This window comes from Urocitellus parryii, chromosome 3, assembly GCF_045843805.1.
Source record: "Urocitellus parryii isolate mUroPar1 chromosome 3, mUroPar1.hap1, whole genome shotgun sequence".
Lineage (NCBI taxonomy): Eukaryota > Metazoa > Chordata > Mammalia > Rodentia > Sciuridae > Urocitellus > Urocitellus parryii.
In genome coordinates this window covers 15,445,108-15,457,367 of record NC_135533.1, presented here as the reverse complement: position 1 = coordinate 15,457,367, position 12,260 = coordinate 15,445,108, and the positions used below count along the sequence as shown (strand labels likewise).

The window sequence follows — 12,260 nt, the reverse complement described above, 5'->3', positions numbered from 1 at the left end:
TCTGTCTGTTTAACTTTCAGTTATTTCTCTATTCTCAATTATTATCATCAATTATTTTTCTCTGTGTCTTGAAAATTAATATTCCACTTAACCAAAATATTACTAGTCTTTCTATTTCTTTTAAGATTGTAACTGGTTTCTAATATTCTTTCAAGACACTTCCCCCGTCACAGGATTCTTATAAATTAGCTCCATCACTTTAGCAGTTTAGGAGAAGGTGAAAACATCACCTCCTTATACGCCTGTAAGCTCTTGGATGGCAGGGTCGACATCCAGTTCTACAGATTGCTTACAGGCCATAGCACGCTACTCTGGCATCAATTGTCATTATTTAGTTGAATCGTTACATAAATATCAATCTGGGAGAGAGTGAGACTAGGATGCTAGAAAACGCATAGCACTATCTTTATTCTCCCTTAAGGACTGTTTTGTTGTTTTCTCACTTGTTTAAAAAAAAAATTATTCTTTTGGTAAGTTTAAAATTTTTCCAATGTTTCCACTATGCTTTCTCAACTATTTTCTTTTTGTGCTTCAGTGATATAAAACACTTCATAAAACTTTTATAGAAAAACCAAAAAGAATGGCTGTAGCCTCAGGCTTATGATTCTGTTAAGTTTCAAGGTTGTATATTTTTCTCTAATATTGTTTTTCTATTCTTTGCCTATAGAGTTTCACTTGATCCAGAAATTAAATCTATTTTTCACTGGGTCTATAATTACTGGCCACTATTGAATGAAAGTGAACCTAACACCAAATATTTTAGAGAGATAAGAGGGAAGGAATTAATCCAGGCTGAAGAGTAAAGTCCAAAAACGTGAGGAAAAGGAAGAAAAAAGAGGGCAGGGATATACTTTATAGCTGTGTGTGCCTTCACAGTGTCAATTTGAAGTGCTGCCACTTCAACCTTCTAGATCCTGCATTGATTTGTCTCCCTGTGAGTGTATAAAGATATAGTCACTTCTCAGAGCAATTCTGATCACATTTGTTTAAGCTATCTTGAAAAGAAGTATTTCTTTTTAAGTAAGTTGCCAACTATAGGAAGAATTTGGATGGTCAAGAGGATACTTACATAGAATGTCCTCTTTTTCCAAAACTCTAGTCTTATTCTCCAGAACTAACATTTATGGAGGAGACAGTGTAGACTTGCCTTCATAACTCTTGCCTAATCTCAGATATCCTCACCTAGCCTTCCTGTAATCAATCTTTCCTTTGGAGAGTTGCTTTTCAAAATTTATTTTTTTAGGTAGTCTCATCCTCTCTTAACTATAATTAGTCAGTCTTAATCAACAGCCAACAGAACACTAAAACATGTTTTGGTAATGATATAGCAGACTAGATTTAAGTAAAGCTTTGGGTACTGCCTTTTACTAGCTGTGTGTCTTTTTTAAAGTTACCTACGCTTTCTGATCTATACTTTTCTGATTTGAAAAATAAAGATAAAAATACCTACCTCATATACCTCAATGACATAAGTAAAATGCCTGCCATGTAGCTAGAGTTCAGTGAGATCTAGAATTCATTAATTTTTAAATGTTATTAATATCAACTATTTTCTTAATGATTTGTTGGTTAAGAGTACAGACCTTCAAGTCAGACTACTTGTCAAACACAAGTTACTTAAATTCTTTATGCCTTAGTTTTCTTATATAAAATAGAGATTATGCCTTTCTCATAGAATTGTTAAGAAAAATGAGTTAATATAATGTGAAGCATTTAAAGCAATACCTGGCACATAACAAACATTCAATAACTGTTAGCAATTATTATTCTACCATCACTTGGTTTGAAGAAGGAAGGATACCCAAAACACCTTTGCCTACTTCACAACATGACCAAGGTCCATTACTATAGCCACTTACAAATTAGTTAGCAACTCTCTTCCAAGATTCTTTTCTAATAAAACTCTTTTCAGAAATCAGTTACACAAATTCTGAAATTCTACCTGTCATCCCCCCTCCCCATTTCCTTTTTGTAATCTAAATGAGTGGATTCCTCTATGGAAGAGTTTTTGTCTTTCTTCAAAAGTTTTGTTGAAATAGAGATCTAACTTGTCTTTATGGAGATGGCTGTTACTGAAGTGGTCTTATTTATTTTTTCTAGCAACCCCCTCCACGTTTGATAAACTTTCAGAATCACAGCCCTAAACCTAATGGACCAGTTCTTCCCCCTCATCCTCAACAGCTGAGATATCCACCAACCCAGAATATCCCACGACCAGCAGTAAAGCCCAACCCCCTGCAGATGGCTTTTTTGGCTCAGCAAGCCATAAAACAGGTATGTTTACTTACTCTCCTCAGTTGCTGATTCTGCTTCATTTTATTTTCAAATTACATTGAATTTATAAATTAAGCAACAGCCTCCGAAGAGTAAGAGCAAGCTTGCTTTTTTTTTTTTTAATGAATGCCAATTATAAAATTTATTACAGACAAACCTATGGAGACAAGCTTAAGAGAAAGGGTCTTGTTGTTTGTAATCAACAAAAGAAATCAAACCACTGCTGTAGCAGTAAATGCCCTGTACAATCAAAGAGTTCTTGGTATTACATTTTTTGCAATACCAGTATATACAACATTTAGATGAACACATTATATTTTCCAACAAAAATATAACAAATCTGTTTCAGGATTGTGGCTCAGTGTTAGAGTGCTTGCCTAGCATGTGTGAGTGTGAGGCACTGGGTTTGATTCTCAGCACTGCATATTAATAAACAAAGTCCAGTGACAATTAAAAAAATTTAAAATATATATGTAAAAAAATAACAAATCCTAGTTACAGTCCACAGAGAAAGTGTTTCAAGATTTCCTGAAAACAAACTTAGTTATAGCACAATTTTAATATAGAATATATATACATCTGTTAAATGTAAAATTTAGCATTATATATTAGATATGATGTGGTTTATTATTTATATTCTTGATGTTTTTGGATCAAAATGTTTTCTAAAATTTTTATGCTAAAATAAAAACCATCTCAGTGTCAACAGCCTTTTTAGCTAAAAGCTTATGAAGGGATTTTGGTTTAATTTGTTCATCAAGACCAAAATAAAGATGATGTTTATCCCATAATTTTAGGACTTTTTTGTGTGTGTGATGCTGGGGATTGAACCCCAGGGCTTTATGCATGCCAAGCAAGCACTCTACCAGCTGAGCTATATGTCCAACCCTACGACATTCATTTTAATCCAGTCATTTGAAATTTTTATTTGAGAAGTTCATGCTCTGTGTGTCTATATGTTTGTATGTACAATCAGATTGTCCTTGCGATATCGTCAGCATATTTAATGAGATAGACACCCAGATACAGGAGGCACTTAGAACCCCAAAGAGAAAAGATCCAAGAACCTCTCCACTACACATTATAATTAAAATGTATAACACAGAGAACAAGGATAGAATTTTAAAAGCTTTTAAGAGAAAAATGTCAAGTCACATTTACAGGTAAGCATTTAAGAGTCATTTTTGATTTCTTAGCACAAACTCTAAAGGCCAGGAGGGCTTGAAATGATGCATTCTAAGTCCTGAAAAAAAAAAAAAAATCTATCAACCAAAACTGCTATGTCCAGCAAAATTATTAGAACAATTCCATTCACATTAGCCTCAAAATATCTAGGAATAAATCTAATCAAGGAGGTGAATGACCTCTACAATGGAAACTACAGAATATTGAAGAAAAAACAAGATGGAAAAGCCTCTCAGGTTCATAGATAGGCAGAATTAATATTGTTAAAATGGCCATACTATCAAAAGCAATATACAGATTCAATGCAATTCCCATTAAAAATATTAATGACCTTCACAGAACTAGAAAAAACAATCCTAAAATTCACTTGGAAGCATAAAAGACCCCGGGGTGGGGTTGTGGCTCAGAGTAGAGAGCTCATCTAGCATGCATGAGGCACTGGGTTCAATCCTCAGCACCACGTAAAAATAAAAGTATTGTGTCCACCTATAAGTAAAAAATAAATGTTAAAAATAATAGAATAAAAGTCCCAAATAGCCAAAGCAATTCTAAGCCAAAAAAGCAATGCTGGAGGCATCACAATACCTGATTTCAAATTATACTGAAGAACTATAGTAACAACAACAACAACAAAAAAATGCATGGTACTGTCCTAAAAACAGACAACACAAACCAATCAACAGAGTAGAAGACACAGAAACAAACCCATACACCTATAGCCATTGATCCTTGATAAAGGTGCCAAAATATACATGGGAGAAAAGACTGCCATTTTAAAAAATAGTACTGGGAAAACTAGTTATCTATGTGTAAAAGAATGAGACTAGAACCTTATCTCACCCTGCCCAAAAATCAACTCAAAATGGATCAAAAACCTAGGAATTAGACCAGAAACTGTACAACTTTTGGAAGAAAATGTAGGGCCAACACTCCAGCATAGAGGCACAGGCAATGACTTTCTCAGTAGAACCCTTAAAGTTCACATACCAAGTGTTACTAATTGGTATGGCATCAAATTTAAAAGCTTTTGCACAGCAAAGGAAACAATTAGTAATATGAAGAGACAACCTACAGAATGGGAGAAAAATCTTTGCTAACTACTCTTCTGACAGAGGATTAATATCCAGAATGTATAAAAAGCTCAAAAATTTTACACCAAAAAGTCAAATAACCCAATTGATAATTGGGCAAATGAATTAAACAGACATATCTCAAAAGGAATACAAATGGCCAACAAATCTATGAAAGAATGTTTAACATCATTAGCAATTTGGGAAATGCAAATCAACACTACACTGAGATTTGATCTCATGCCACTCTGAATGGTCGTCATCAATTATGCAATAATAATAAATGCTGAAGAGGATGTGAAGAAAAAGGATCACTTCAACACTATTGATGAGATTGTAGATTAGTCAGTATGGAGGTTCCCCAAAAGACTAGGTGTTGAGGGCCACATCCCAGTCTGAATGATGCCTGGCATTTTGCCAGAGGGAATGTTTGAAAGGTGACACCATTGAGATGATGATGGTTAGTTAAACTGTATTCAGTTGTATATTAGACCTTTGCTGTCCAGCAATAGGGCGGCTCTTGCTGCCTCAGGGGCCCCCTACTTTGGAGTTCCCGAGTTCTGAGAGAGTTGGGGTGGAGCCCGGTGGAGAGCTGGGGGAGTTCCAGGGAAGTGTGCGAGGAGTGCTGGTGGAGTTCGGGCAATAAAGTTTCCTGTTTGAACATACAAGTGCTTTTGTGGCGGCTCAGTGATTTGTGCCCAGCCAGACTGCGGCAACTAGGCATGGAACCATCATATGACCCAGCTATACCACTTGTCAGTATTCACCCTGAAAAATTAAACCCATGTTTCTAACAGCACATTTCCCAGTAACCAAGCTGTGGGGCCAGCCTAGGTGTCCATCAACAGATGATGGATAAAGAAATACACAGTGGAGTTTTATTCAGCCATAAATAAAATATCCATTTGCAGGAAAATGGATGGAACTAGAGACCATGTTAAGTGAAATAAGTCAAAATCAGAAAGTTAAGGGTCCTGTGTTTTCTCTCATGTGATGGCTAGAGAGGAAAAAGAAAAAGCAGGCAGATCAAAGGGAGATCAGTAGAGAAAAGGGACCAAGATGGTGGGGGGCTGGGAGGGGAAGTGCTGGGGAGTGATACTAGCCAAATTATAATATTGTTTATTGGTATGTGCGGCAGTCTGGCTGGGCACAATTCAGAAGCCACTTGTCAAAAGAAACGAACTTTATTTTTGGAACACACACACCGCACCACACAGCTCTTCAGGAAAACCCTCAGAGCCCAACTGCCACCACCAGCTTCCCACAAGCCTCTCCACCTCCCCCACTCCTCCTGCTCTTGAGGCCGATTGACTGGGTCACATGGGCAGAGCCAAAAAAAGTCCCCCAATGAGCAGCTCCATGGTCTGAAAGGGCGGAGAAACAACTCAATGAGCATCACCGCAGAGGAGCCAAGCAGTTGGCAGCTAGAAGTTTGCTGGGGCCGCTGTGAGCCAATCATCAGCTGGTAGCTGGTGCTGGCAGCTGGAAGTTTGCTGGGGCTCCTTCGGCTGTGGCTCTCAACATCTCCCCCTCTCTGTTTAAACAACAAGCATGTGGCTTAGGGACTGTGCCTGCCTTAGGTTGTCCAATACTACATATGGTCCTTACCCGTCATTGGATGAACTGACCTCAAGGCATCAGCCTCCTGTCTTAGGTTGTTACCATTGCAATTGGATCTTACCCTTCATTGACTACCGGTCCAGGATACAGCCACACGTGTGGATAGGTCTTTGTACCAGCAGGGGGTGGGGGGGGTTCTTTGCCTCACCTCTGTTGGCCCCCAAATTTTAGCTGAACAACCATCACAAGCAGAAGGAAGGAGGATACACCAAGCCAATTGATGGCTCCTTGTGGAAAAATTGTACCACCGATGACACCATCAGCAAAAATACTCCAACACTACCACAAGTCGCTGCACCAACAGATAGTTCACAATGCATACAAGTGAGTTCAAAATGCATACAAGTGATACATAATCCAGGCAAGTTCTGCAGGCAGTTCAGTGATAGCTATTGCAGAAGCTGTAGATTGGTTTTATCTTTGTCTTCACCGGCACTGGGATGAAAATATGAATTCTGGCAATAACGCCAAGGTCACGGGTTCGTTCCCCGTACGGGCCACCAAATGCCGCAGTCTGGCTGGGCACAATTCAGGAGCCACTTGTCAAAAGAAACGAACTTTATTTTTAGAACACACACACCGCACCACACAGCTCTTCAGGAAAACCCTCAGAGCCCAACTGCCACCACCAGCTTCCCACAAGCCTCTCCACCTCCCCCACTCCTCCTGCTCCACATGGGCGGAGCCAAAAAAGTCCCTCAGTGAGCAGCTCCATGGTCTGAAAGGGCGGGGAAACAACCCAATGAGCATCACCGCAGAGGAGCCAATCAGTTGGCAGCTAGAAGTTTGCTGGGGCCGCTGTGAGCCAATCATCAGCTGACAGCTGAAAGTTTGCTGGGGCCCCTTCTGCTGGGGCCACTGTGAGCCAATCATCAGCTGGCAGCTGGAAGTTTGCTGGGGCCCCTTCGGCTGTGGCTCTCAACAAGTATGCATGTATGAATGTGTAACAACAAATCCCATAAATATGTACAACTACAGTGCACCAATAAAAATGTGGGGGAAAAAGAACATTACATGTGAGTTCAAACACCAGAATGTGTCTTTTACTTCATTTTGTGTTAGAGTGATCAGTACATGTCATGTTGTAGGCCTATCTATCAATAGTCCGTTTTCTTCTCTTCTGTAGTGGCAGATCAGCAGTGGACAGGCCACCCCATCAACTGCCAGCAGCACATCCTCCACTCCCTCCAGCCCTACCATCACTAGTGCAGCAGGATACGATGGAAAGACTTTTGGTTCACCCATGATCGATTTGAGCTCACCAGTGGGAGGTTCTTACAATCTTCCTTCTCTTCCAGATGTAAGTATACACAGAAAATTTATATCAACATCCTCTTTTGGAAATTGCCAGTTAAATTGGATTCAGTAACTGGCATATGTTTGGATTATAGGTTGTTTTGTTTTTAGAAGTTAGTTTATTTCTTAAAAATATTATAACAGCAGTTAATAAAAGTTGTAAACATTTATACAACAGAATGCCTTTCAGGGCACTGCAGTCAAAGGTGTTTGTAAATGATTGATAACAATGATAATGGAATCAAAGCTGGGAAAGGAGAAAAGATATAAGAAGAAAGACTGGCAAGTTGAATGTCTGGGATATGGTATGTTAAAACAAGGGTAGCTAGAGATGGATGTTATATATTAAGACATCAGATGAGACAAGACAAGTTTAGTAATAGAAATCAAAATATTTTCTGCTGAACAGTGCAAAATTTCCTCTGACTTACTTTATATTTAAATAATATATTCACTCTCTAAGCTCTTAACTTTGATCAGTATACATTTTTAAAAAATATTTCCAATATTCTGTAGATAGATCGCTACCATATAAGTTGATTCTTTTATTTTCACTTTTCTAATTCCCACTGTTTTATTTAGCTTTTAGGGTTATTACACAATGTAAATGACTTTCCTTTTGTTAAAGATACAACAAATTCAGTCATTCTGGTCTTCTTGCTCTGTCTGAAAAGTATTGGCCAAGGTATTGCCAAAAGAATAATAAAATATGAAAGACCTGAGGTACCCATCTTTTCTCCCCCAAGGAATACAGACCCCAGGAAGTAAAATTGTCTTCCTCATACAGGTGGCCCTTTGTGTACTAGTCTTCGGCAACTGAAGTACCTAACTTGAGTTGGAGTGACTATTAATTCTACCAAGGATGCTTCACAATTTGCACTATTCTAGGTGCAGAAGCAAATTAATTAATTATACAATCTATGCCCGTATATTCCCTTGTAGAATTCTGAGAAAAGCTGGAACTGTTAGAGAATTGAACTGGATTTAAATCACAAAAACATTCTTGGAAAATTTGGTGTGTTTGGGCAGGTAGAATATTTGCATCTAAAGCATTAAACTCTTAATTAGAAATTTATCAGTATTTAGTCTGGTAAAGGATTAGGAAAGCAGTGTTAAATATCTGTTGCATTAAAGGGAATGCTTTTTGTTTTGTTTTGTTGTTCCTAAAAAACAGTAGTGTACTTAGTGAGCCTGGTGCTCTAGAACTATGTGATATGTAGACTTATTTTATCTCTATGGTACGTACTCAGAATATCACTTGTTAAATTGAGGGCCACAGACTTAAACGGGCTATAACTCTGAGCATCCTCAAAGTCCTGTATGAGACCAGATTTTCTCATATTCTTCAACCAAAACCACAAATCACAACTGATTGAATGCAGAAGCAGATACAAGAACCTGTTTCATCACTTTTAAAGCAGATATTAAAGAGATTTGCAATAATATAAAATTGTGCTATTTTTTAAAGTGTGAATCACACATGATATTACTTTTTTCTCATACCAACTCCTGGTATAACTGAGGACAATAGTATATCCTCAGTTATTTGCCAAGGTAGAATAGTAAGAAGCGTGAAAATTTTTATTTGGGATTGTTTATGGGAGAACTATCAATCAGAACTTCTCAAATGTTATATTTATGTGTCTTATTGTTTGATAGTATTTGTTATTGAAGTTTTCTTATAAACTTTGCTTTTATCTTGCAAGAGCAGTTTGCCCAGAAATAATTTCTTTTCTTATAAGATTGATTGCTCAAGTACTATTATGCTAGACAATATGGTGAGGAAAGAAGCTACCATAGATCATGGCCAGCCAAGACCACCCTCAAACAGAACTGTGCAATCACCAAATTCATCAGTGCCATCTCCAGGCCTTGCAGGTAAAATATACTTCTTTTGATTATATAATTGTCTTTCTAGTTTTTATTCTTAAGGATTTAAAATTCCTTCACCTCCTCCCCCTTTTTTTAATATATATAAATAGTTATAGATGGACAGGATGCCTTTATTTTATTTGTTTATTTTCATATGGTGCTAAGGATTGAACCCAGTGCCACACATATGCTAGGCAAGTGCTCTGCCACTGAGCTGTAGCTCCAGCCCCCTTCACCCCTTTTTTGATGAAGGATTAAGATTACTTACAATGAAGGAAGCAAAGGTGAAACTTCTTTATATTCTCAATTTCAATAAAATTTATAGGCATTATAGCACTTCTTGGAGAAAATTAATATTGTACTTATTAATAAATTAAGTTGAACGTGATGTGATCTTCTTTAGGATGTGATTTGCCCATTAAAATTTCCTAGTGATGACACATAGAGCAGCCTCAGTTTTTTGGTGGGTTTTTTGTGTTTGAGAATATTTAATGTTGCCGGGTATGGTGATGCACGCCTGTAATGCCAGTGGCTCAGGAGGCTAAGGCAGGAGGATCATGAGTTCAAAGCCTGCCTCAGCAAAAGCAGGTGCTAAGTAACTCAGTGAGACCCTGACTCTTTAAGTAAAATACAAAACAGAGCTTGGGATGTGGCTCAGTGGTCAAGTGCCCCTGAGTTCAATCTCTGGTACCAAAAAAAAGAAAGAAAAAAAAAAAGAATATTTAATGTATCTACTCATTTCTTCTGAGAGCAAAACCCTCTATTACTACTCCTAGAGACCTAGGCATAATGGGTGTTTTAAACTGAAATGAAGAATCTATTATTCTTTCACCAGTCACATGAATATAAGACAGTTACAGAATCTAAATGGAGATACCTATTTTAAACTAATAAACTTAAGATAAATTATAGCAGAGAAATTATTTACCACACGACAAGTTTATACAAATAAATAAGGACATGTGAATAGATAATTCTGTAAAGAGGCAATACATATGGCCAATAAAACATATTAAACAAAAATGTTTATTCTTTGCCAGGTGCAGTAGCACACCTGTAATCGCTACTCGGGAGTCTGAGGCAGAGGATTGCAAGTCTGAGGCCAGTTCAGCATCTTAGGGAGACCCTGTCTCAAAATTTGAAAATTTGAAAAAGGGCTGGGACATAACTCAGTGTTAAAGTGCCCCTGGCTTTGCATATACAAGCAAGCAAGGCAAACACTCTATCATTAAACTTGGCAATCCTCTTGCCTCAGCCTTCTGGAGTAGCTGGAATTATAGGTATGTGCTACCATGCTTGTTTTGGAGAAATTTTTTTTTTGTCGCACTCCAAGTTGTAACATTTGGAGAGTTGCTACTAGCAATTCATAACTTGTATAGGCCAGAGATGCTGCAAAACATTCTTTAAAGCAAAATCATTCTTTGACAACAAAAAATTCTGTTGCCCAAAGTCAGTAGTGCCAAGGTTAAAGATCTTGCTCTAATAAGACATAAAAGACTACTCTTGGATTTTGTCAAGTGCTTATTGTTTCATCGAATTTTGTTGCATGTTCCCAAGTGAGCATGTTAAACAGGACTTCAATACTTAATTATTAATTCATTTATGAATGTGTATGATTTCCCCCTCCTTAGGACCTGTTACTATGACTAGTGTCCACCCCCCAATACGTTCACCTAGTGCCTCCAGCGTTGGGAGCCGAGGAAGGTAAATAGACTTAACCATATTCTCTAGTGCAGTTGTCCCTCAGTATCCATGATAAATTGTTTCCAGGATCCTCTTGAGGATACTAAAATCTGCAGATACTCAAGTCTCTTATATAAAATGGCATAGTATTTGCATATGAACTACATGTATCCTCCTGTGTACTTTAAATTATCGTTAGATTACTTATAATACTTAATACAATGTAAATGCTGTTTAAATAGTTGTTACACTGTATTGTTTAGGGAATTATGACCAAAAAGAAAGTCTATACATGTTCATTATAGATGCAGTTTATTTCTTCAAAATATTTCCCATCCACATGTTGGTTGAATCCATGGATGTGGAACCCATGGATATGGAGGGCAACTATACATAAAATCTGTATAATCAGATTTCTTTTGCCAGTGTCAGTATGTTTTAGTACTCACTGCATTCTGAACAGCTTCTTTATCTTTAATTAAAATTTTAATGATTTTAATATTAAAGGATTAAGTACACCTTTGTTTCATATTTAAGTACACCTTTATATTAAGTACACATTTGTTTATATTAACAAGTAAGAAAATATATAAGATATTATCATAATAACAAGGAAAATTGGTATGACAGCACCAAATAAAATTTTATGTAAAGGAAATAATAATTTCATACTAATTTCAGTGTTCTCTGACTTTTCTAGTGATTAAACATTAATTCTGCTATTTTACCCATGGAAAATAAATTGTTAATATATTTTATACTCTTCCCCTCTTTATGTTTAAAAATTGGTCCTAGTGAACCCAGTTTTTAACTTTCTTAAATGAAAGACACATTCATGAGAACATTGTGGCTATCTGTACAAGGTTTTTGTTCAATTAACTTCTTTAAGTAGCAGAACACCAACAAATGATTTCTTGTCTTCACGCTTTGACAACAAATTCTTAATGAGAGCCTCAAGTTCTCATTATCATTGGCTAGAAAGGGAACTAAGAAAGCCCACAAAATGATACTACTTCAAAGATACCAAATCTGGTTGCCCATTTATAGACCCTCAGAATTTTGAAGTCAGTTTTAAGCAATATTCTATTTGTCCTTCCATATATGAAATGTAACTATTTGGATAAGTCAATATGTAAAGCATTTTTATCATAAATGAAATGTGTTCATACAGCAATTACATTTCAGTTATGCATCATTTATTACTGATATAAAGTAATTTTTGTTGTGAAGACACAGCATTTTTCCGGAGTGCTATTTTTG

General features: G+C 36.9%; 1 protein-coding gene across 2 annotated transcripts in view; it reads left to right on the top strand.

Annotated features, from left to right (window-relative positions):
• The window catches only part of Trim24 (tripartite motif containing 24), a 99,369-nt gene that overhangs the window by 78,152 nt on the left and 8,957 nt on the right, over nt 1–12,260 (top strand). For both annotated transcript variants that reach the window (XM_026398562.2, XM_026398561.2), the window contains exons 10-13: nt 2,101–2,274; nt 7,276–7,449; nt 9,188–9,323; nt 10,949–11,021. In XM_026398562.2, coding sequence (XP_026254347.1) covers nt 2,101–2,274; nt 7,276–7,449; nt 9,188–9,323; nt 10,949–11,021 — 557 coding nt within the window. The remainder of the gene's footprint in view (nt 1–2,100; nt 2,275–7,275; nt 7,450–9,187; nt 9,324–10,948; nt 11,022–12,260) is intronic.